The 22,366-nt window shown below is 51.4% G+C and overlaps 10 protein-coding genes across 10 annotated transcripts; 5 read left to right on the top strand and 5 right to left on the bottom strand.

The window, feature by feature from the left end:
• Positions 1-115: 115 nt before the first annotated feature.
• BDZ99DRAFT_441083 (NAD-dependent epimerase/dehydratase:Short-chain dehydrogenase/reductase SDR) lies at positions 116-910 on the top strand (the record flags this gene model as incomplete). The annotated part of the gene is made up of 2 exons (XM_033717745.1): positions 116-685; positions 743-910. 2 exons carry the CDS (start codon positions 116-118, stop codon positions 908-910), a joined length of 738 nt encoding a protein of 245 aa, XP_033578977.1.
• Positions 911-2,492: 1,582 nt separating this feature from the next.
• Positions 2,493-3,149, top strand: BDZ99DRAFT_497606 (uncharacterized protein). Its single transcript, XM_033723529.1, has 2 exons — positions 2,493-2,521; positions 2,577-3,149. Exon 2 carries the CDS (start codon positions 2,664-2,666, stop codon positions 3,102-3,104), a length of 441 nt encoding a protein of 146 aa, XP_033578976.1. The 5' UTR covers positions 2,493-2,521; positions 2,577-2,663; the 3' UTR covers positions 3,105-3,149.
• A 507-nt stretch (positions 3,150-3,656) lies between these two features.
• BDZ99DRAFT_384746 (Glyoxalase/Bleomycin resistance protein/Dihydroxybiphenyl dioxygenase) lies at positions 3,657-4,241 on the top strand (the record flags this gene model as incomplete). The annotated part of the gene is made up of 1 exon (XM_033715396.1): positions 3,657-4,241. One exon carries the CDS (start codon positions 3,657-3,659, stop codon positions 4,239-4,241), a length of 585 nt encoding a protein of 194 aa, XP_033578975.1.
• A 565-nt stretch (positions 4,242-4,806) lies between these two features.
• Positions 4,807-5,877, top strand: BDZ99DRAFT_461958 (uncharacterized protein). The gene is made up of 3 exons (XM_033719733.1): positions 4,807-5,171; positions 5,242-5,474; positions 5,553-5,877. The coding sequence occupies exons 1-3, from the start codon at positions 4,979-4,981 to the stop codon at positions 5,604-5,606; spliced, it is 480 nt and encodes a 159-aa protein (XP_033578974.1). The 5' UTR covers positions 4,807-4,978; the 3' UTR covers positions 5,607-5,877.
• A 1,164-nt stretch (positions 5,878-7,041) lies between these two features.
• On the top strand, positions 7,042-8,915 carry BDZ99DRAFT_560742 (uncharacterized protein). The gene is made up of 5 exons (XM_033727294.1): positions 7,042-7,234; positions 7,287-7,594; positions 7,647-7,853; positions 7,903-8,402; positions 8,469-8,915. Exons 1-5 carry the CDS (start codon positions 7,057-7,059, stop codon positions 8,857-8,859), a joined length of 1,584 nt encoding a protein of 527 aa, XP_033578973.1. The 5' UTR covers positions 7,042-7,056; the 3' UTR covers positions 8,860-8,915.
• Positions 8,916-9,662: 747 nt separating this feature from the next.
• BDZ99DRAFT_569939 (uncharacterized protein) lies at positions 9,663-11,246 on the bottom strand (the record flags this gene model as incomplete). The annotated part of the gene is made up of 3 exons (XM_033727941.1): positions 10,871-11,246; positions 10,296-10,823; positions 9,663-10,120 (listed from the first exon to the last, which is right to left on the bottom strand). The coding sequence occupies exons 1-3, from the start codon at positions 11,013-11,015 to the stop codon at positions 9,663-9,665; spliced, it is 1,131 nt and encodes a 376-aa protein (XP_033578972.1). The 5' UTR covers positions 11,016-11,246.
• Positions 11,247-13,113: 1,867 nt separating this feature from the next.
• Positions 13,114-14,118, bottom strand: BDZ99DRAFT_285257 (uncharacterized protein). Its single transcript, XM_033714047.1, has one exon. The coding sequence runs from the start codon at positions 13,971-13,973 to the stop codon at positions 13,461-13,463; it is 513 nt and encodes a 170-aa protein (XP_033578971.1). The 5' UTR covers positions 13,974-14,118; the 3' UTR covers positions 13,114-13,460.
• A 55-nt stretch (positions 14,119-14,173) lies between these two features.
• BDZ99DRAFT_519243 (uncharacterized protein) lies at positions 14,174-14,620 on the bottom strand (the record flags this gene model as incomplete). Its single annotated transcript, XM_033725387.1, has 1 exon — positions 14,174-14,620. The coding sequence occupies one exon, from the start codon at positions 14,618-14,620 to the stop codon at positions 14,174-14,176; it is 447 nt and encodes a 148-aa protein (XP_033578970.1).
• Positions 14,621-16,671: 2,051 nt separating this feature from the next.
• On the bottom strand, positions 16,672-19,668 carry BDZ99DRAFT_475475 (uncharacterized protein; the record flags this gene model as incomplete). The annotated part of the gene is made up of 7 exons (XM_033721986.1): positions 16,672-16,939; positions 16,971-17,449; positions 17,587-18,117; positions 18,203-18,391; positions 18,505-19,254; positions 19,508-19,549; positions 19,588-19,668. The coding sequence occupies 7 exons, from the start codon at positions 19,666-19,668 to the stop codon at positions 16,672-16,674; spliced, it is 2,340 nt and encodes a 779-aa protein (XP_033578969.1).
• Positions 19,669-20,427: 759 nt separating this feature from the next.
• BDZ99DRAFT_461955 (C4-dicarboxylate transporter/malic acid transport protein) lies at positions 20,428-21,788 on the bottom strand. The gene has a single exon (XM_033719732.1). It carries the CDS (start codon positions 21,675-21,677, stop codon positions 20,634-20,636), a length of 1,044 nt encoding a protein of 347 aa, XP_033578968.1. The 5' UTR covers positions 21,678-21,788; the 3' UTR covers positions 20,428-20,633.
• Positions 21,789-22,366: the final 578 nt, after the last annotated feature.

Genomic DNA, 22,366 nt, shown 5'->3' with positions numbered 1-22,366 from the left:
TGCTTGACACTACGACTGTTATACTCAGACTCCTCCCTGTCTTCAATCGAACACTTCAAACAGCTCATTTACGCCTAACCCTCAACCCCTGCTACGCTCCTCTCCAATAGCAAACATGGGAGACGGCTCTCTAGAAGGCAAAGTCATTGCCGTAACAGGCGGCTGCTCCGGGATTGGTCTCGCCATCGTCACCAAACTCGTCTCCTTGAAGGCCAAAGTCGCCGTCGCAGACATCGGCCCCTTACCCACAGAACTAACTTCCACCCCCAGTCTCATATACACGAAAGTAGACGTCACATCGCGCGAGCAGATCAAGGCCTGGATAGCTGAGCTAGTCGCCAAGTTCGGCCGCCTGGACGGCATGTGCGCCAACGCTGGCATCACACCGTGGGAAGGCGGCGAGGGCACCACCTCTGAAGCGCTGTACGAGAAGATATTTGCTGTGTGTACGCTTGGAGTATGGAACTGTGGGACGGAGGCATATTTCCAATTCGAGAAACAGGGTGGCGGTGGGGTCATTGTGAATACGGCGAGCGCGGCGGGGGTGTCGGGATTCCCGGGTATGCCTGTGTATTGTGGGGCGAAGCATGCGGTCGTGGGGTTTACGAGATCTTGGGCGACAACATGGGGTGGGAAGGGGATTAGGGTGAATGCTGTTGCGCCTGGTAAGCTGAGTGTCGAGTTGGTGTGAAACGCGGATTACTGATAGAAGACAGGCTTCATAGAGACGCCGGCGCAGAAGAGCCTGTTTAAGGACCATACGGCACTTGAGCCCTTCCCAGCTGCGGTACCCCTTGGGAGGATAGGTCAGCCAGGAGAAATTGCTGATAGTGTGGTCTTTCTGCTCGGAGATACGTCGAGTTTCATGACGGGTCAGGTGTTGAGCGTCAATGGAGGGCATGGGGTGTGAATAGCTTCATCTTGCGTACTCAAGTATTGATGAAATATGTGTAAGTTTGTTTATTGACGCCATCGTCGATACCTCATAGTCAAAATTATGAGTACGACGGAATTCAAAGGGGTTGGCTAAACAAATCCGAGTACTTTTCAAAGATGATTGCAAAGATGCGTGATAAGGGAGCAATGAACGTTTAGCATCTAACATCTCAAATGGGATACACGGGTTTTGAGCCTTTTCTTCTTCCTGGTACACGAACAGGACTGACTAGATCCATTAAGCTCTCATCTTGCAGTTATTCTCTGTCTACGTACCAAGAAGCGGCTTGGCTCTCGATTAGCCAAAGACTCCATCAAGGGATTTATGAAAATACCTCCGATCACAAAAGAGGCCTCCTCGCTCAACAAAATCGCAACGAAATTACTCAGGTTGCAGCACTACAACCTAGGATCAACAACTCATATGCCAGAAAGCTACTCTCCGAACATCAGCTGTAGAGAACCCAGCCGAAATCTCAGCTGTAGAGAACCGAGCTGAAGCCTCAGCTGTGCAGGGCTCATCTGAACTTACTAGCGCGCCACCCTGGGGGTGGCCCCCTTCCTTCCCCTAGTATATATACAACTAGCTAGACGTCTATAGAAATCAGAGTTCACATCAATTTCAACCTGAGTAAATTGGCCTCCTCTCCCGGCTGCGCCATCCGCTTGATACGGGCGAATTGAGAGATCCTCTGTCCAGAGACCTTGCTTCTCGCCCTTCCGAAGGGAGTTGTATCAATTGGGCCTCTGCTTCCGTAATCAGTGCTCGATTACCCTTCACTTTCAGGAATCAACTTGTACGAAAAAACGCCACTGATCCGTGGTTCTCCTTGAGAGCTCGCAGATGCAAAAGCAGTCATCCGATCACTGCGTGCTTGCTTGCAGAATAGGGTGCATTGTGAGCATGGGTTTGAATCCCGGATACGCTTGGGATGTTGATAATGAAACTTCCTTGTTTCTTGATCATTCCCAACTGAGCGCGCATACAATAAATAGAGCACGCCGCTTGCATTAACGCTCATCGTACGTTCCCATTCTCCAATTCGTCCGTGTTGAAATTGCTGATTGCAATGCCGGCTGCTCCCAGTTAATCTACCTTGAGGAAAGTGGCTCGTCCAATACCTAACGCGGCGCCGGTGAAGAGATTGCCATTCATTGTGTAAGCCCCGATCTCAATAGCTTCAAGTGATGAGCTGCAGATGGAAATGGCACGCGCCCGGATTTATGATATTACTTCAACATCCTTCTTACATGACTCGAAATTAGTATGTATGTAACACGCTATTGGGTTAGATCTGCATTGAAGCTAGGCAGTACTGATGCCGGCAGCTGGTCTCGTGGTACTCCCGGTAGGCGGATACCGACAAACGTATGGCAGCTGGAGGGAAGCATCCGCAAACCCTGCGTTATTCAGTAACGAAGGAAAAAGATAAGCCCATGTGTCGGATGCCGGCTAGTCCGTGTACCGGAGTTTATAACTTGGCATTACCCAGGCTACTAATATATCCAGGTTCCCCGCAACATTTCTCCCCGCATCTCTTAAAAATCTGGGGTAGCTTCACGTGCCTCGGGAGAACTATCACAAGCAAGTATTACTCGCTCTTTCGTCTGGAAACCGCAAGACTCTAACCCACAAGTAGTCCGAATTTAGAAATACCACTCGACGCAAAAAAATACGATATTTTCATAATTCTCTCAATCCGCAAACCAAACCCGGGACCATAGCCATGGGCCGCACACTCGTCACCGAAGTCGTCCAGACGTTCAACTGCTCTCCCGATGAGTTATGGCCCGTCTTCGGTCCCGGCTGGGCTAGTCTCAAGCTCTGGATGCCGGGTGTAAAGTCCTGCTCGCTATCCCCTCCAAATGTCGAGGTCGGTGCAGTGCGGTCGGTCATTGTGAAGGGAAACCAACTAAGTGAGAGGATGATACGATATGACCCAGACGACTATTTCACCGAATATCTTGTTCTAGACCCCCATCCGTACCCAGTCAAAGGCTTGTACGGAAACACGAGGTTGGAGAGAAACGGAGAGAATGGGACGAAGATTACGTGGTGGGCGGATGCTGACGAGGCAGATGAAGAGGGCATAAAGGTCGCGGGGCCGTATCTTACGTCGCTTTTCGAATCGGGGCTTGGGTCGTTGCATAAGTTGCTGGAGGCTTGAAGAGGTGAAGATGAGGACACGCATTTATAATTTGACACTATTGGCAACTTCACATGTCTAATTCTGTGAACATTTTTAATTTTTCCAGCCGCGTTTTCCAAGTGAAGGTACGAGCTGTACCATAAATTCTGACGAGGCAAATGGCAATGTACGAAGCTGCAGCACATTATCTGCTGTACTACCCACAGAAAATCAGCAGGTCAGGGCTCATGTCAACAAAAGTGGACCAGGGAGAAAGCAGTCCTGGCCATCCGGATGGTTCGGTGGTGGGTGCTAGACCGGACCGGTGAATAATCTCCGCCTCGCACACCGCGATCCCGAAACAGCATCCGAGACCAGGGCTTTGAACCCTAATCCCAGGATATTCATAGTAGCTAGATGCAGATCACAAGGAAAGAAGACGGCATGGATCAGCCGACCTTGCGGCGCATACGGGCCTTAAGTATTGTACTTACTTCGAGTACTTTAAATGCTGCTCAAAAGGCACATAATCTGCGCGTTCAAAAACCACTCCTCATAACGTAGTTCAACACGCCATACATCACGGACAATATGACGGTGACAATCGACTTCGACGCCCCTACCGACCAGGTCAAGTCCCCCGCAATCCTCGCTCACGTCGTCCTACGAACCGCGAAGTTCAAAGAAATGGTCGACTTCTACAAAACATTCCTCGGCGCGTCCGCCGCCTACGAGAACGACTTCCTCTCTTTCCTCACCTATGACGAGGAGCACCACCGCATTGCACTTCTCGCCGTCCCAGGAACCGGCCCCAAGGTCCCTACGAGCTCAGGCCTAGAGCACATTGCTTTCGCTTACGAGAAGTTGGAGGACCTAGCTCTGGCATATCGTCAGCGCAAAGCCAAGGGCATTCTGCCCGCATGGAGTGTGAACCACGGTCCTACGACGTCGATATACTACAAAGATCCCGATGGAAACATGATTGAGACGCAGGTAGACAATTTCGACGTCCCAGACGATGCCACGAAGTTCATGATGTCGAAGGAATTTGAGGAGAATCCGTTTGGAACGGACTTTGAGCCAGAAGACCTCATTAGGAGGCTTAGGGCGGGCGAGGATGAGAAGTCGATTAAGAAGAGGATTGAGAGCGGCCCAAGGGGGATTCCAGATCTCTGAATGTATCTTCTCATTGAAGGAAAATGAATGGTGCTCGTTTTGTACCATAGCCGCGCAAGGGCGGATGAATAGTGGCTGCATATCCTCACAATCTACCTTCGGGCGGTCGATTAGCCTCTACAATTGCCATGATCACGTACTCAGTTTCACCAGAGGATGCGCCAAGTAGCTTTGCCATAGCTTCAGCCCCCGCGTCGCTAACCACCTGTCTGCTGTCAAATTCTCGCTTACGGTATCGAAACCCACGTACTAGGTAGAAATAAGCTCAACCCCAGACTCGCTACCAGCCCATCGGGTCTTCCGAAACCCGCCCTTCCAAAGGTACCTTCGGGCCTCATGGCTCCGAACACTCTTCGCCGATTGGCCACTCCGGAAGCAGATGGTAAATGGTCCGGACGAGACGCTCCGGCCGGACAGACATCAGATTTCACTAATCACAATTCTTCCGCATGATCGTCATTCCCCGCAGCTCGCGGAGCCGGAGGGATTATCGAACCTTATGTCAGTAGCTTGACAACATGAGGGGCAGTAGTGGGGAAACTGCAAGCTCCCTCCCAGGGTCCAACATCTCGTGATTTCGTGCTTTCAAACCATTCTTCTGCAATCTAATGACATCGAACCTTTCCACGTTTGCATTCTTTTACTTCTACGAGATTGATTCCACTTCCCCCTCCCCACGTACCCTCTCTACGTACCCTCTCTCCTATTGATATACCCAGACACCGCAGCAATAGAAAATGGGCTACAACACCGAAAACACTGAGTGGCCGACTTCAACACCGGTCCCGGACGTTCAGAAGACCATAATCGATACACTTTTCAACTTACTAGACGACAAAAGCGCGGGCGTGGGCGACAAGCTCGCGGACGAGATCTTCACAAGCGATGGTGTTCTGCACGGAGGCGCTGGGACAGCCAAAGGCACTGACGGTACAACCTCCAGTTTTGGAACTTCTTAATGTCTTCGGTTCTCGTGGCTGACTGGGGACGCTCTGCGTAGCCATCCGCCACGCCCGCGACAATGCCTGGAAGATAATCCAGACGCGCCGCCACAAAGTCCTCCGCGTCTATGTGCACGATGCAGAAGCGAAAGATCTCTTGATCGTCGGGCATGTGACTATGGGCTTCCCGAATGGCAAAGAGAATGCGAGCGAGTTCACCGCGAGGATCCTGTTCGTCGCACCCGAGTCTGCGGGCGGGAAGCCGAAGATCAAGGATTATAACGTGTGGGCGGTATGTTTCCCGCTTCGACTAGTAACTAATCCTGGAATACTTGGTGGATGAAAGAACTGACAACCGTGTGCTTTCCAGGACACCGCACCATTGAGTAAAGCAATTCAGGAGGCTGTGGCGGATGGAAAATAAGGGCGTAGCGAAAGTGGATTGAGGCGACGGACAATTCCATAGCTTAAGCATGTATGGGATATGATAAGGAGCAGAACCATGAGATTCACGCTAAAGTGAATTGCAAAGAACGGATTTCGCTCTCTGACAGCTGGAGAAGAAATGATGCAGTGCCCCAGCCCCGCTTCTTATTTCTCAGCCGAAGAGGCCTTGCTCTGGACTTCCGATACTCTTTCTTACTAGGGTTATGCTGCTGCAATGTAGTAACATCTTGACAAATATCAGCCTTCTGTGACCCTGTTCCAACGAGACTGCAAGTAAATCATATCTTGATCACTGGGAAATTCATAGGTGCTCGGTCTGCGGAGATCTGATGTGGGCTTCAGGCGAGGTGTGGAGGAGTATTCTACTCGGACCTGTAATTTGCTCCCGAAACCATCTCGTGGCTGCCAGGATATAGTTCCGCCTCATCTAACCCCACAAACTAAAGATATGGATTGGGCAAGGTGTGGGAAGAAAAGCAGCTTGCTTTAAGCGTTAGAAAATATTTGCGGGGTCCCCGCGCGTTCGGACCCAATGTCCGGTGTCCAAGGTCCTCTACCCGAATTCTTCTGCTTACCTCCGGAACCTCGACACAGCTTCCCATCCCTCTACGCCACTTCGAAGTTGCATGTGCTAGCATGGCAAGCCAAAGGGACAACGCAAAGTGTGCGCGAGCGTGCGAGTACTGCCGTCTCAAGAAGATCAAATGTCGGTGATAAGCAGCCTTTTCACGAAGCTCCGCTGACTGAACGTGCTTGTAGGTGATGCGAAGCAGCCATGCAAGAACTGTGCCCTGCACCACGAAGAATGCATCACCATTCCTTTGGTGCGCAAAAATACGCGCGAACGACATCGACTGCTTCAAATGCGAGCAGAACGCGCCGAGGCCCTTCTCGCTGCCGCTGGCATTGCCCATCAAAATGAGTCTGATAGCTTCAGCCAAAGCCCTCGAACTACCATCGGGCAGCTATTTATGCCATCGCCTCCCCGTGAGAATGCCATAGACAGTGTCCCGACTATCACTACGCATATGCCCGCAATGGAATCCCCTCGATCAGCTCTCCTAGCGCGTCAACGACGTCCCTCCTTCGCGTCCTCTCATCGAACTCAGGCTTCGGTGAACGATAGGCAAAGCGGCCTCAACGTAGCTCCTGTCGTTCGGTCCGTAACGCCCCTCACTTGGCGGCAAGATTTCCAGACCCTTTCGCGACCCGCGTATTCCGATCTTGACGAAAGCGCTCAATCGCAAACTCAGACTTCGATAATATCTCCAACAGATACAGTATGTCCGATTTCTGTAGCCTTGAGGTCGATACTGATACGAAGTTTCCAGAGTAGTACCACGGAGCATCATGGTGGGCATTTTTCTGCACCCACGCCCTTTCTTAAGCTGGCTTCGCATTGATTTATTATAGGACCGCAGTCATATATGTCTATCTGCTCCGATTCAGGAGTAAAATGGGTTTCACAAAAGATTGGCATCCCTGATTTCAATCACAGCGCCTCCTCACTGGCGACCGTCGTTTCTCGCGGACTGAAGATGCAACGAATGAACAGACACCCGAGGCCCGAACCAGATCATGAGACCGCTTGGTCCTATACTAAAGGTTGGTCCCCCAAAGATTTGGTCCTTGCCAGGCTGATCTTAGAGGTGTGCAGCTTACTTCGAACATACTGTGGAAGCAGACATTGGAACAATCAATCGCCACGCCTTTGAAGCTCGTCTACAAGCCCACATGGGAAGAAACGAGATCTCAGACCCCGACGAGGACCCGGCTTGGTATGCGCTTCGGAACATGGTTTACGCCTTTGGATGCAGATTTGTGCTCTGCCAAAAGATATCAAGAGACGCATGGGCAGAAGCCCAGAATGAATCTTGGAGATTCTTCGAAAACGCTCTGTTAGTGCATACCGAGCTGGTGTATTTCCCCTCGAATACCTCTGCGATTGAGGCTTTGTTGGTTATGGTAAGTCCTATCATTCCTACCCGCGTATTTGCTATTCACCTGCATCGCGTAGGCACTCTTCGTAGAAGGGATGGGGGTGCCTAAACTTGAGTACATGCTCATCAGCAATGCCCTGCGACTAGCTCAATCAAAAGCACTTCATTTACAACCACCGCCGTCTACTAGCATCCCACCGGCCGAAATGACATATCGTAGTTGGCTTTGGTGGTCAATCTACATTTACGAGAAACACATTGCATATCGATCTGGACGGCCTTCCGTACGTTCTCTGCATGCCATGCGATCACTCGTACTGACTTTGTCTGCAGGCAATAGATGATGACGAGATTACATGTGTACTACCCACATTAGCACCAAATGGGAGGGAAATACATGTTCAACTGTTCACTTCTTTCATCGAGCACGCACAGATTTCATCATCAACCATGAGACACTTATCGCGAGCTAAGTCTGGGCAACGATCTCCTGCTGAATTGGTCAGCACGGTAGAGAAGCTTGATAGACGACTGCATTCTTGGTATCAGAGTATTCCAGCGGCTCTTCGTTTGGACCTACCCTTCAAGAAATCCAATCTCCCAGATGGAGCCCAGCTCGAACACCTACTATATCTCCACTTCGCCTACCATGGAAGTTTGATATCCATCCATTCTTTCTTTGGATACCCATGGAACCTGATAGGCTTTGCCTCCGACTCAAGCACTGATCTTCGAGAGAGAATGGAATCGAGCACCAGAATCGTCGCTGAAGCGTCACGGAACTTAGTCTTGGCAACAAGAGACATCAGCATTGACGCCGAGGCTCCTGCATGGTAAGAGTCGAGCTTACCGCACGAAGATGTGAAGTCTGGAAAATGGAATCGCTGACCATATTTTAGGCTCATCTTTTATTACCCCATTCTCGGCATGATCAACCTATTCATTCACATTCTCAGATTTCCTACGCTACCAACGATTCCCTCCGATATTCAATTGATGGACATGATCGCCGCATATTTTGGATATATCGACTTTTCAACGGCATCACGACTTTCGTTTCCGTTCACCAGGGATATTGCACACTGGGCCCGTATGGTCTCTGAAAAGGCTCGATCGACGCAGGCAACGACCACCGTGCCCAGTATGCGAGCAATGACGCCTCCAGGGAGCACCGCAGAGACATTCGGAAATGCCGCAGAGGATGATTTTACGGCCCAGGTATACATCCCCCTCGATTTCTTCAACGTATGGCCTCAAGTCCGTCTTCCCCAGTCATATGTTGTATACTAATTCTGGATACTTTAGCTTGCGAATTTTGATCCCATTGAATTTGGAGGAGTCGAAGATTGGCCGAGCTTCTTGTCTTCCATGTCGCAGGTCCCGCTAGTAGCATGGAATGACTTTTCATTGAATGGGCAGTCGAATGAAAGATGGCAGTGACTGTCCTAGAATTCCCTCATTCTTTATATGAATTCTGAAAAGACAGGTGTCAATTCGCTCTTCTTCCCGGCCTTAATCTGGCCTCGCCCGGAGAAGCTTGCGAAGGCCGTATGGGAAACTCTAGCCAGCCTGCGATCAAGTTTGCTAGGGAGTAGCGGTGAGGGCTACGGCAGGTGCACAGCACCTCTTGTATATAGCCTCACCTTCCTCCAGACCACTCTCTCTTCTCTATCGTCATCATCCAATACATCATGTACACGGCCTACAGCTCCTTGTTCCGTGACAAGGTTCGCGTCGGAAGCGTCCCCTTCTCTCGTCACAACGAAGGGCTTTCCGAAAACGTCTTTTGCCATGTGCGAGAGCCCTGGAACTGGTCCTAGAATCGCGTCGCTCGGAATAGGCGCATTTGGGTCATAGGCAATGCAACCTGGGTAGATCCCAACAAAGGCGTGGGGTGGAAGTTGGACGAGAGAAACGGCAATGGCCTGGTCGCCTTCCTCGTGGCCTATGACCAACGCAATGCTCATCGAAAAGTTGTTTCCTCTTGTCCATCTTTTCGCGTCTCCAAGGGAATGCCAGCGACTCCCTACGTTTGACCAGAATTCTGGCGTCAAGACCGAGCCGCCGGGTAATCGGTCCACCACCTCAGCCACTCAGCGGGAGGAGCCGCTCCATTCTTCTTCCAGTCGATGGATGGGCCGCAGAATAGGCTGGCCGAAAGCTTTGGATATTGAAATCAGGGTCGCTGCGTCTACCTTGGAGTTGGTGAGAAGGCTCCGGATGGTATCGGTCATGTAGACTACAGCCCATTTTGGACTTTCTCTCCGCAAGTCTGACATGAACTGAAAGTATAGCTGGTGCCGAGATCTGGTCTTTGCTGTATGTGCGGATGATTCACCAGATAAGGCAATTATTTTATCAATAATCTCCATTTGGATCTGTTTTTGTTTCCCTTGGCCGCGCGGGAGCCCGCCCATTTTCTCGTCCACTGCCCTTGAAATATAATCGCAAATGAACGAGGTTTCCCAGTGTCCTCTACAGGCCTCAATGGTAGACGTTTTCGCTCGGTTGGCGACGGTTGCCGCCAGGTCATTGGCTGCGGTCGTCACGTCTGCCATGCGCAGGTTGGGTTTGAACGCTCCTTCAGCTCTAGTGGATTGACATCTTTGTCGACTTTTTGGACATTGTCGACCAAGGAGGTGAGAATTTTGGCATAATTCTTGATCTCACGTGCTTCAATGGGCTTCTGCACGGATGCTGGGATAAACGCCAAGTCTGGTACCTACCTACTGGTAATGGGAGCGCCATATCCATGGCCCGCTTCAAGGCGTCGTTTACGCGCAACACAGTCGTTAGCCACGGTAGCGTCACATCCGTTCCAGCGCGAGAAATTGGAGAGTAGCGGTGCTTCTGGGAAGAGTTCTCAGGACTTGACGCGGTTAGATTAGAAGCTGGCGCCGGGGTGATTGCGGGAGGTGTGCTGCGTGCGCTGGAGGAGCAATTTGTTGGACTCGTGTTATTTGACGACGGAATGGCATCCTTGAGATGATTTTGCGTGTGACTTCCATCAAGAACCTTCGACTTGCCATCGGAAGGGCCCTCGTCTGATGCATATACCGGGAAAAGTTCCAAGGCAATGCTCCATTGGTTTTGTAGAGTTGAAGTAGCACCGCATGCGGTCGGCTCTTTGCTGATAGCCGTGGAAATAGAATTTCCCCCAGCAACTTCTGGGGAGGGAGGAGTGTGTTGAGACACATTTCCTTTCAACGAACCCACGTCCGAGATGCCAAATCTGGTCTGCCGATCCTGTCGGACTTCACAATCGTCAGTGCTGCTTCGAATTTAAAGAGATCAAACATACCAAAGTCGATCATCCTCTCGGCTTCTTCTCGACGGAGGCGTCGCTCCTGAACTAGGTCAAGGTGGACCAGCTCCGGTAACCCCCATTGTGATAATACGGCCTGTAGACTGCCCGAGAGTTGGCTAGGCTCTTCGGCCTCGGCCATGACTACTGCAGCGTCTGCCTTGTCCAGAAGGAGGACCACAGGGTGTTGGCGTTGGCGATTGTCGAGGGTAGAAGGAAGGTGTTAAGGTTTTGAAGATACGCGCAGGTCGGCCGGAAGGCCCTGCGTTTCGATCTTCGTGATGGCGTTCTCGGCATCTCCTGGATCGGCTGCTACTCGGAATCCCTTTTCAGCTTGAGTCGTCTGCGTAGTCTAGGCGGCGGTAGTGCTAGCTTAAGCTGAGTTACAAGAATCTCAAGTTTTAGACCTGTGTGGCTCTCTACAAGCTTATCAAATAACTGCGTAGATGCGTCGCGCCTCGAAATGACTACCAGATTGCCATGAAGTCTCCAGAAAGGTTGCTAGTAGCAATTCGGTCGACTACCGTTAGGTTGCTTACAGAGTCCAAATTTTTCGAGCTTGCCTGAGTTTCTCAGGGAGCAGTGTGCTTGCGAGACAGTAATCGTGTCAGTAATTGTGTCATCTCTTTCGGTCGTAACATGGGCACGCGATCTGAACTCCGAAACAGTCGATCGAAGAGGAAAAGAATCTGGAAGTAAAAGAAGCAGGCCCGATTCACGCGCTCGAAAGTATGAAATCGTTGAATTATGAGATTGATTAGATAGGAGTGGCCTCGGGATGCTTCATGTTTTGTCAAAATAACAGCAACGCACCTCCGAATTATGCGGCAGGTTGAGACAGGAGAAAAGCCCAGATAAAAGACACAGCGACCTGATTCATGTTCTTAAGGGTTTGACATCATTGATTCTTTAAAATGAAAAGGTAGGAGTGGCCTCAGGAGATCTCTTATATTTTCAAAACAACGAACGGCCACACACCTCCAATTCATTCAACAGGTCGAAAGGAGAGAAATCTAGATGTAAAAGACAGTGACCCGATTCACGATTTCAAGGGTTTAACATCGTTGATTTTCGAGGATGAGAAGGCAGGAGTGGCCTCAGGAAGTTTTGTATGCGCCCGTAAAACAGCCCATTGGAGTCCGCTATTGTATGCGTCTGCCATGGCGCGCAATGCCGTTGCGAATGGCGAATTTTCCGGCTGGAGCTTGCCCTTCGCTAGCACTTGCGTATTTTTTGTCTCGTGAAGTTCCTTGGATACTGTGGACCTGGCCTGGGACAAATTCCGAGCAAAGACGTTCGCATTCTTGTTTTGACTTGGCTCTGAGCTGGGCGCTTGATCCCGGGTGCTCTCGGTAATCAGAGCAAAAGATCTTGATAATTGTGTGAATAAAGCCAACCTGTCTGCTAGTCAATACATTCTATTGGCGAAGCAGTCTAGATCACTATTGCCATCTGCGTAAGCGACGGATGTCTTCGCTATACGCGCGAGCTGGTGAGAATGGGTTTGGAGCTGGAACATTGCCTGCTCATAGTACTTCCGGCGGAGCTCCAATAAGCCAACAATATCCTGGAATAGTGGCCATTCTGACGGGAGCGGGAGATCGTCCAGTAGGTGCAAGGCCCTTTACTTTCTCCATACCGATGAGGGCTCCCATCTAGGCCCGAGGCTTCGGCTGTGATATACCATACGATGTTGTAGAAAGTTGGTTTGCGCTCCTATAATCAACAGCGCCCGCGGCATCCCAACTAGAGCTGGGTCGTCATGATTTGGTGTCGTTGTTCGTTCCAGGAAATTGTCTGGATTCCAAGAAACCCAAATCTTGGTTCTTGGTACAATGCGAGTCAATGCGTTTACCCGCCATCCCCCTCTAGCTGCCAGTCGTCGAATGCCCATAACTGGTGTGGCTGTGGCTTTTCTGGCTGATGCAATAGTGATGGAAAGGACAAGCTTGCCAGTGAGCTGATGGTCATGTTCGGATTGAGCCACGAGCCATCGTTCATGTTTAGTTTTTGGTCTTTCCGTATGTGATCAATGTCGAGAAGCGGATATTCAAGCGCAATCCCGCGACAGTCGCATCTTGGACGATTCCTGTTCTTTCCCACTTCCTAAATGCACACACTCTCGCTCTTTACATCTGGTAATTCTCAAAGCTAGATATGCAAGGGGCGCCACCCAGCCCTATCGACCGCCGCAGCAGCAACAACACCACCGCTCTAGTTCACAGTCTCCAACTTTTTACATTCCGTGATTTGTCAAACCAGGTGGTCCAGGGGGCCACCCAGCACTATCTACCGCCTCAGCAGGAACATTACTACACCTTCAATTCACGCCTCGTGGCCCTTAAACTTCAAAGCTCCTACCCCTTTTCCACAGACTCAATTTGCAGCCTCCATCTCTTTACATCTCGTAGTTCTAGAGGCCAGATAGTCCAGGGGCGCCAGCTAGGCTTATTTAACGCCGCAGCAGCAGCGAAACCTCCTCTTGTTTACATCTTGAAGCGTTTTGATGAATACCAGCGGCATTGCAAGTCTTTGTCGTGGCTCACTTCGGAATCGTGGTCCATCCTGTGCTATGGTCCAACCAGCGTCACATTGGATCGCACTGATCGTCCTCCTTAGAGTCCTTGATTTCTCTCTTTCCAAGTATCTCTTTCTGTGAGCGCCAGAGCGAAATGTCGGCGACGTAGAAAGAAAATCTCTTTGCTCGGGTAACGGCAACGTTCAACCGTTCAGGCTCTCGGATGAATCCGAAGGGGTGCAGTCGAGTGACAGACAGCTCAAAAGATGCGACTGTGCATACGATCATGATGTCGCGTTCCTGACCTATGAAGGCATCAAACGAGGATACTTGTGGCAGGGCCGTGCCGTTGGGGAGGGCTTCACGGAGCTCGTTGCGGAGCTTCTTGGCTGCTGCACTGTTCATGCAGATCACGCCGATGTTCTCTGCATTGATGCCGGACGTAGCCAGCAACCGCACGATCATGTCGCACACTACACCTTGTTGGTCAGGATTGGTGAAGTTCGTTCCGAAGTCCTCGACTTGCGCGCGTGACGAGACGTTCGGGAAGAACTCCCGCTGCCACATCGGTTCGCGCCCCATCCGAAGCCATCGGTGTCTATGAAGTCGAACATCGTCTTGTCAAGCGGAGTTATGGCGGCGGTGCCTGGGTGCTCAACTAGGCGTTGTTTGTAAAACTGCGCATTTGGGAAGCGCCATAACGCCAAAGGTGCACGGTATACAGTGTTCAGCGCGACACGTCGCACGGCAGGGTTTTGCTCGGGTCAGCGAACCATTGGGGATTATCGGAGCTGCTGACCGAGCGGGTTGGCGCCTGCATCAAACGAACAGATGGTGACCGGTAGCTGTTGGTCGTGGCCGGCGAGGATGATATGCTTCAGGACCCCGACCGTGAGTGCGGGGTAGATGTCCGGCTCACTGAGCTGGCTGACTTCGTCGGCTATCAAGGTAGTAGCGTGGAAGCGGAGACTTCGAAGGGTCTCTGCTTTGTAGGTGGTGCAGGTTACGAGATCCGCCAGTCCAATAACGTGGGCCTCGAGCAGATCTCGAGCGTCTCTCACCGTTGGAATCCCCTTCCGCGCCCGTCCTCCTCTGGCCTTTTCCTCTGCCTCTGCAAGCATCTCAACCAAGGGGTGCTCGGGGTTGTCAAGCTTGAAGCGCTCAACGTGTCGGGTAAGAGACAGCTCAATTGCGATTTGATCGTCTCGGAGGGCGACGATCTTGGACATAGGGAAGTTTTGGCATGCCATACCGGCAGCCGCACAGCTTTCTATCGCGTCTTGTCCGCCGTCGCCGGTGGAGTCAATCTTCAGGCCGCAACTTCGTGCCGAGCAACCACTTCGATGCAAGCCCGGTGATCCACCGACCAGGCGGACTGGTACGCCTGAACATTTCGCCAGGCGTCCGTATCAATGGTTTTGGATGGCGATGCTAGCAGATGAAGTCACTGCCTTCTTCGCTACATCTTCGCCACTCGAATCTCAAATCTGGGCCACGCCGTCTTTTCCATCTCTTCCAGATTGACAATAATGTGGTGAAGAACTCCGAACAGCGGTCAAGTAACGACGGCGAGCGTGCAAAAGCCCTTTGATTTAGACTCTCAAGAGCTTGACGTTTGACCCAAATTGTTAGAATGCGCTGAAGCACTCCGAATAGCGCCCAAGTATGGACAGCGAGCGTGGGAAAGTTCTTTGATTTAAACTCCCAAGGATTTGACATCTCATCCAAGTTTTTACAATGCGCCGAAGCACCTCAAACGGTGGCGAGCGAGGGTACCCATATTTTTGGATACGTGAATACTTACCCTTGCTGAGATTTTGAGTATCCGAAGATGTTAACGTGCTCGGTAAGCCACTCCTCGCCTTCTCGACTAAGGTCGACATCGTACTTCTCAGAGCCATGGTGATCATCGTGGCCGTCATGGCTTTCGCAATCGTCGACACGATCGCACGCCGTCACTTCTCTCGTCTGTCGAAATAATAAGAGGTTAACTCTGATTCGTGTCGCTCGGACAAACAGATAGGAGATCGGTATGTAGCAGACGAAGTCCCAATTCAAAGGCTTAAGAACGTCACATCGTGCGAAATTGAAAATGATTAGGCTAGAGAGTCCTCAGATATTTCTCTACGCTATCAAAACAATAGAATTACAACTCTGAGCTGTGTTGCTCAGATAAAGAGATAGGATATCGGTTTGTGAAAGACCGAGGCCTAATTCGCAGGCCTGAGAACATGACATCGTGCAGAATTGAAAAACTCAGGTTGAAATTGATGTGAACTCTGATTTCTATAGACGTCTAGCTAGTTGTATATATATTAGGGGAAGGAAGGGGGCCACCCCCAGGGTGGCGCGCTAGTAAGTTCAGATGAGCCCTGCACAGCTGAGGCTTCAGCTCGGTTCTCTACAGCTGAGATTTCAGCTGGGTTCTCTACAGCTGATGTTCGGAGAGTAGCTTTCTGGCATATGAGTTGTTGATCCTAGGTTGTAGTGCTGCAACCTGAGTGAAAATGAATGGGCTAGAGAACCTTCAAATGTTTTCGTACGTTGCCAAAACAATGGGAGGACGGGCCGAAAGTTCCCGGAGATTTCCACGTCCGCTATATGCTACAGGAATGGCGTAGCCCAGCGGAACCCGAGATGATTCAGGCATTGGACGTGACAGTTGATGCAGTGGATCTAGCGGAATTTCCCCAGCAAGGAGTCTGGACGCACGAAGGTAAGATGTGCTTTCTTGAACTCATTCTCGACAATCCAGAGAGCCACCACAGACAGAGGCATAGAGACTCCAGTCCACGTAGAGTTGTGCCCCGGCTTGTATCCGTGGACGGAGCTCCAAAACGACTTGAGATACTCTCTGGCAGTGACATATAGTTTGAGGCAGCCTTTGAAGCGGAATTTGAGCTCGTCCGGTAGTCGCTTGACGACAGTCTCGAGATCTGGGTCGTTTTTGGCGACTACTTCTACCGTATAGAGGGCACCTCCAGAGGCTTTGTGGGCATCTACTTGCTAGTCTGCTACAAAAATGCCATAGCTCGCGTCGCCGTATCTCTTCCACGAACCCCCGAGATCTAGTTACTGGTATTCAACCTACCTGGTACTACTTAAACAATTCCAAATGTGCCATGAATGTCTCAATGAGAGCTGATCGATCCGTGTGACTCAAGGCCCCACCCCTCTCCTTCTGTGACAAGCTTGACGAAGTGGAGCATATCAAGTTCCTTGGCGCTCAAGGGCTTGACTGGGCCATTTCCTCGTTGCTGCGCGGTTTCCAAGACGAAGTCTAGATATCCTGAGATATGAATTCGGAGCGTTCAGCGGACGACTTGAGGCGGTCCAGAGATATCAAGGCTAGTCGGGAAGTATGGACTCCGCGGACAAGTGTTTTAGGCTGAGCGGCATGGGTCAATGTGAAGAGGTTTGCTACAACCGGACATGATCCATCTGACATCACGTTTTCAAGAACCGCAATAGCTCGACTTGGCGGTTTTGCGAGTGTGTCAGGTACTCGAATCCAACTACTTGTATATGGGTTGGTGCCTAGTCTTCGACTTGGCGATCACGTAGTAGTAAGCTACCCACAACTCATCCGATACCTCCTCCTTGATAGTCTTCTTGTCTAATTCATCCGACGATGACGCCGTGGGGACTAGGGCCTGTGAAGCAGGTTCTCCAAGCTTAGATTGCTCCGTCGTAGCTTCCTTAGTGGCGACAGGGTCCTTAAACGGAACAGGCTGTTCAAACGGGAACCAAAACGAGTCATATTTCTCACCGTCAGAATCAAGATCTTCTGTGTACCTTGGCTGTGTGGGGAGAGAGGGCGGCTCAGTGTCACTATGAACAGAAGGGGAGGCCGCTGAAGGGTGAACTTGCTCGAGGTCCTGTTTCAGAGCAGTCCCGGTATGTTCTTCTGCCGTGGCAGGTTCTGCAGTGTGTGAGGCGGAGGCCGTGGTGGGGAGAGCAGCTGGAGCATGACCAAGCTTAGCGGGGCCCTCAGACGCGCCTTTGGTGGTGGACGCAAATGCCACTTGCTTTGATGGCGGGGTTGGTTTGTTGAGTGGCTTGAGGATGGATGCCAATCTGTCCTTGGTGGGGCACACTGGTTGCGTTGGAGTGACGCGAGGAGTATACGGAGATGGTGGAGATGGGTCTGGAGGTTCTGCTTTGGCCGACTGCTTTGAGGGTGGTGTAGTTGTACCCTCCTGAACTGGAGGCTCTCGAGATTTGGAGTCTTGCCACGGCCAATGATGTGGCTGGACAATTGGCCCTTCGCGCAGATACTTCCTGACGTCGTCGGCGACAGTGTTTGGGTAACTCCCTCAAATAACTCCTCCGTTCGAGCCTGGAAAGCTTGCTCCCGCGCCCAGTACGCCTCGTTATGCCTCTCCTTCCGCTCTTCCGGCATGCCATCGCTCAACTCTATGCCCTTCGCAGGCTCGTACCAGTATGAGTGTTCAATATCGCCGGTTGTGGTATCGCTTGCATCCCAAGCCGCATGACTGTTGATGCGCTGGCACGCAAACGGTTCGGTATAGGCATCCTCGACGGCGACGGGCGGTAATTGGCGGAGTTCTTGGTCGAGCTCCTTTAGGAGCAGGCGATCTTTGTATCCAATGTCGCCGCGCGTGATCGATGGCAGTGGGTCGATTGTTTCTGTCGGAGGCCTTGATTCCCGCCAAACTGGTGCCTCTTTTTGGAAAAGTTGGGCGATCAGCCGGATTTCTGACGCCTAGCCATAGATAGAAATAGGATTGCACACTGTTGAGGAAGACGTACAGGTAGTTTGAACTCGTCCCATTGACGGTGGTTCGCACGCGGAAGCCTTCAATCAGCTTGTCGAGCTTCTCGATGGCCACATCCAGTATAGGCAGTGAGTCCCAGCCGTCTTCGGGTCGACTCAACTCGACCTCGTTGATGAGACGAAGGGCGGCCTCGATGTGGTCCACAAACAGGTTCTCCAGCCGTTCAAGGGAGCTAGGGTCAGACGGATCATGCTTGTAAACCTGCATGGCTGGAGTTTCCGCTATTGCCTGGACGTCTTCCGCAGGTGCTCTGATGAGTTGACGTCGGCAGCTGCGGTATTCTTCTCTTGCTGCCGGAGAATCTCTCGGGTTACCTCGTCTGAACCGGTATCGAGAATTGCAGCTTTACTCGCATGAACACGAGCACGGGTAAACACGGCCTGCCGAAGATTGGCGAGATCTTGAGCGTAGTGCTTCGCCTCTCCCATTGGCGACCACCTCAATATGGCGAAGACGGTCTCTGTGTCGAGCTCGGTTTCCCCAGGAGCGCCTTGCTGCCAGGTCTCCCAATAGTGGCTGTTCATCTCTAGGTCGGTTGCGGTGGATGCTGCAGACCTGAGGGTATTCATGGTGAAGAGAGCTTTGTCGACATTCTCGACAATTACTCCGCTCAGGTGCAGCACTGCGAAGAGGGAGAATGCACGAAGTAGACCTTTTGAGCTCCACTGGAACCCCAGAGAGACTAGGCGGTTGTGATGATGCCGTAACACTCCCCCGTAGCCGTCGAGGAACAGAGCTCCCTTCTTCGCCGTCGGTTCGGGAGATATGCTATAGAATCTTCCGAGGAAATAGCCAATGTAGAGTAGCCGATGAATGCCCATCACATCCCCCAGAGCATATCGTGCCACAAGAGGGTTCTGTTGGCATTGGTTTAATCCGGCTTTGTCGTCGACAGTGGCATCCAAGGTGAGTTGAATAATCGCAAGCGACCGACCTAGTCTTCGTACAATTTTTGTGTATCGTATCTCGCCAGGCACAGGAGCGAAGTGGTCGTTGTCCTTGGCCAGCTTAAAGGAAGTATCGCTGCTGTACTTTCCAATGTCACCGAGAAATACTGAGGTTAGCTACCGAAACTTTGTCGATGCCGTTGTGGACCCTAAGGGCGTTCAACGATCCCAGGATGGCAAGGAACCCCGCATCCACCAGAGCCCAGGTCCATTCGGCGGGATTGAGCTGCGGTGGACGAATGGAAGTGGAATCTTCCACGTGCGGCGGAAGGTTCCAAGACGCGAAGGATTGCGCTCGCCGAAATAGAGGGCGCAGAGGATGAAAACGGAATTCCTACGCGGTGCCACTCAATGCACGGCCTTGGTATACCAGCTCGTATTCTCCATTGCCGCGGTCATGTTGCCACAGGCGCTAGCCATGTGGGAGTAGACCCCCATGTTTCAGCGCACTGATGGCTTTGTGCTGGCCCCAGTATTATTCCAGGCTGGGGAGCTCGTTGGTGTCGCTACCGTTCTGCGTGATGCCGGCATCTCTGGCTAGACCCCGTGGAACTTACAGTAGCATGTAAGGATACACAAAGTTGGCGTAAAGACGCTATTTGTGTAAAGAGGAGTGGTTTGACGTAGGAATCTTGGACTTCGACCGAAGTTCACAAATCCTGTGTTTGTCGTGTCGCACGCCGAAGACGCGATTGTAGCAATGGGCAGAAGTATACGAGCTCGCCGCATCCAATCGCTTGATAGTCGCCACGTCATCTCATCCCTTGTGCCCTCGTAACTCGACCACTTCTTTTCCTCTCGCTCTCAAGGCTGCTTGAAGAATACGTACTGCCGGACTACAAAACGAGACATCGCCACAGGAATCAGGGCAATGCCAATGACGATCCGTTTTGGCAGGACTCTAGAATTATGATGACCGCCAACGGGAAACCTGTATTCGAACATCCGCTTGATGACCGTCGGCATAAAGTTCTGGAGAAGCACGATGACGAATGGACGGGCTCAGCATATACAACAGATCACCATACGACCTGCTGAGCATACCTGGGAAACCAGTGTGGCGAGTACTTGGCGGCCGGAGTTCAAAAGTATCGGATTGATTGGAATTGGGCGGGTCCAAAATAGGGATTGATAAGGGTTGAATTAATCCAGTCAATATCGCGAGATGCCGGCAAGTCTACCTAAGAAGGCATAGTAAGGGGTAAGTGGGGTGAAATTTGGGATGGCACGGACCGAAACAATGCGTGAAAATGTACTCTTGATCTTTCAAACTGGTTGAAAATTAATCCAGCTCTGTATTGATTGGATCGAGGTTGACAAAGCGGAAAGGGTGAAATCGCGGTTTCCCTTTTGGATATGGTAGTGTTAGCTAATCTTCCTAAGTCGGTGTGAGATGAACACGTTTAATTGCTGGACCAGTGGTGTTCAATTTTGTGATCTGGACAGGTAGAGTTTGAAGGCGAGACGAACGTTTGAAGGTATCTTCTGATCACTCATTATGCGTCCTTATCCTCATCCCTCCCCGGCCACAGAATCTTATGCCTCAATACTGCCCTCACGTGGCTAAAGAACACGAAACACCATGTCATCACTATGAGTATGGTCATCCCACTCCCCAGCCACAGAACCCCCTCGCTTTCGAACCCGCGCCCGATTTCAATTGTCGCAATCGTAAATCCAACATTCGGAAACACAAAGGCCCACCACGTGAGATGGAACGCCATCTTGGGCAGCCCGCCCAATGCGCTGATCACTGAGATGCAGAAGAACCAAAAGCCGAGCGCCCACAGGAAGCAGCCGGTGAAGAGTGCGAGGGTCTGAAGCACTTCGATCGCGATGGGGTGTCTCGCGAAGAAACCGTAATTCGGCGGCAGCGCATTCGACATCCCAATCAGCGCGAGGGTGGTGAAAGAGGGTGGCCCGACCGAGATGAACATGCCGGGTCTGAGGTCGATAGCTGGTAGTCCGTCCGTCATGAGGTGACCTAGGTAGATCGGGTACATTATCATGCTGACAAGAATTCCGAGGCCCTGGAACGTCACGCCTGCTACGATGATGGGTAGGCGTTGTTCTGGTGGCTGGTCGGGGGCGATGAGGCTTGCGATTGTCCCGGAGAGCATAACTGGGAATACCGGTAGAATCCAGGCCGGGGTCATGGAGTGAAATGTCAAGTTGGCCGCGGTGAAGAGGAAGTAATACTGGATTACAGCGACGGAGAAGGTGCACGCAACGTAGATCCAGTAAATTATGCGGAGGACAACGGGGAGCCAGGGGCCGCAGGCGGGCACGCCGTAGGCTTGGATGCCAAGAATTATTGTAGATATGGAAAGCCAAAAACATGGATAGAAGAGGCTTTCGGCGGGATTGCGAAGGGATTTGCGAAAGGCTCGGGGAAAGAGTATAAAGCGGGTTGTTATCGCAGAGGTGAGGCAGGTGAAGAGTAGAAGGTCAAAGATGAAGACAACGGTGCCGATGGTGTTTAGACCTGGGAACTTGTGAGGTTGGCTGTGCAGGAGCGTTGCTAGGCCACCTGTGGACATGGTAAGGGTGAACCATGCCCATGTGAAGTGTTGCAGTCGATCTCGAAGTCCCAAGTGGCCTTGCCATGAGGGCCGACGCTCGATATCGCGAAGCGTCGCGGTATTGTTGGTAATGACAGTAGTTAAAGACATGCGCACGCTGAAACTCAAATACAAATAACGAGATAAGGAGATCTAGACGATGCGAAGATGATGGTTGATGGCATGAGGACGATGAGGGCAGCAGAAGCGACCTTATCAACGTGGCGGGTCGGGCCGTTTGCTCCGTTCATCACGTGAATTATGAAGCATGAGTGATCTCAGACAAAGACACCGCGGCCGCGGGTTCGGGTGGAAATATCTTGAAGATTAGCTAGGGACCTTGCGTGGGGGTGATCCCTATTTGTTCAGCGAAAAAATGAAGGAGACAAGTCACTCCACGTAATGTCTTACACGTGATATGCAATGCACCCACGCTGAGAAGATCAGCTCATTTCTCTACTTGCAGCTGCAAGTCATAGTGAAGTAGATTTCTTGAAATTGACATAACCCCCTTCGCTAAATTGCCTTCGAAGCAGGCAGGAGGTGTGCAGTGTGCAAATCGTATTCAGTTAACCCCAGACACATGCGTGGGACCTGTACCTGGCAACCAAATCCTCGAACATGCGGTAAGATCAATGAATGAGACGTTGAACATAGACGACTTGAAA

Source organism: Mytilinidion resinicola (assembly GCF_010093595.1).
Source record: "Mytilinidion resinicola strain CBS 304.34 unplaced genomic scaffold BDZ99scaffold_7, whole genome shotgun sequence".
In the NCBI taxonomy this organism is placed as follows: domain Eukaryota; kingdom Fungi; phylum Ascomycota; class Dothideomycetes; order Mytilinidiales; family Mytilinidiaceae; genus Mytilinidion; species Mytilinidion resinicola.
Note: the sequence above shows the minus strand (reverse complement) of the source record. Positions and strands in the feature narration are given on the sequence as shown.

Coding starts and splice junctions, on each gene's coding strand:
- BDZ99DRAFT_497606 (XM_033723529.1), top strand. CDS start 2,664: ATGGGCCGCACACTCGTCACCGAAGTCGTCCAGACGTTCAACTGCTCT.
- BDZ99DRAFT_461958 (XM_033719733.1), top strand. CDS start 4,979: ATGGGCTACAACACCGAAAACACTGAGTGGCCGACTTCAACACCGGTC. Junction 5,172..5,241: donor GACAGCCAAAGGCACTGACG/GTACAACCTCCA, acceptor CGCTCTGCGTAG/CCATCCGCCACGCCCGCGAC. Junction 5,475..5,552: donor AGGATTATAACGTGTGGGCG/GTATGTTTCCCG, acceptor TGTGCTTTCCAG/GACACCGCACCATTGAGTAA.
- BDZ99DRAFT_560742 (XM_033727294.1), top strand. CDS start 7,057: ATGTCTATCTGCTCCGATTCAGGAGTAAAATGGGTTTCACAAAAGATT. Junction 7,235..7,286: donor CGCTTGGTCCTATACTAAAG/GTTGGTCCCCCA, acceptor AGAGGTGTGCAG/CTTACTTCGAACATACTGTG. Junction 7,854..7,902: donor ATCGATCTGGACGGCCTTCC/GTACGTTCTCTG, acceptor CTTTGTCTGCAG/GCAATAGATGATGACGAGAT.
- BDZ99DRAFT_285257 (XM_033714047.1), bottom strand. CDS start 13,973: ATGGGGCGCGAACCGATGTGGCAGCGGGAGTTCTTCCCGAACGTCTCG.
- BDZ99DRAFT_461955 (XM_033719732.1), bottom strand. CDS start 21,677: ATGTCCACAGGTGGCCTAGCAACGCTCCTGCACAGCCAACCTCACAAG.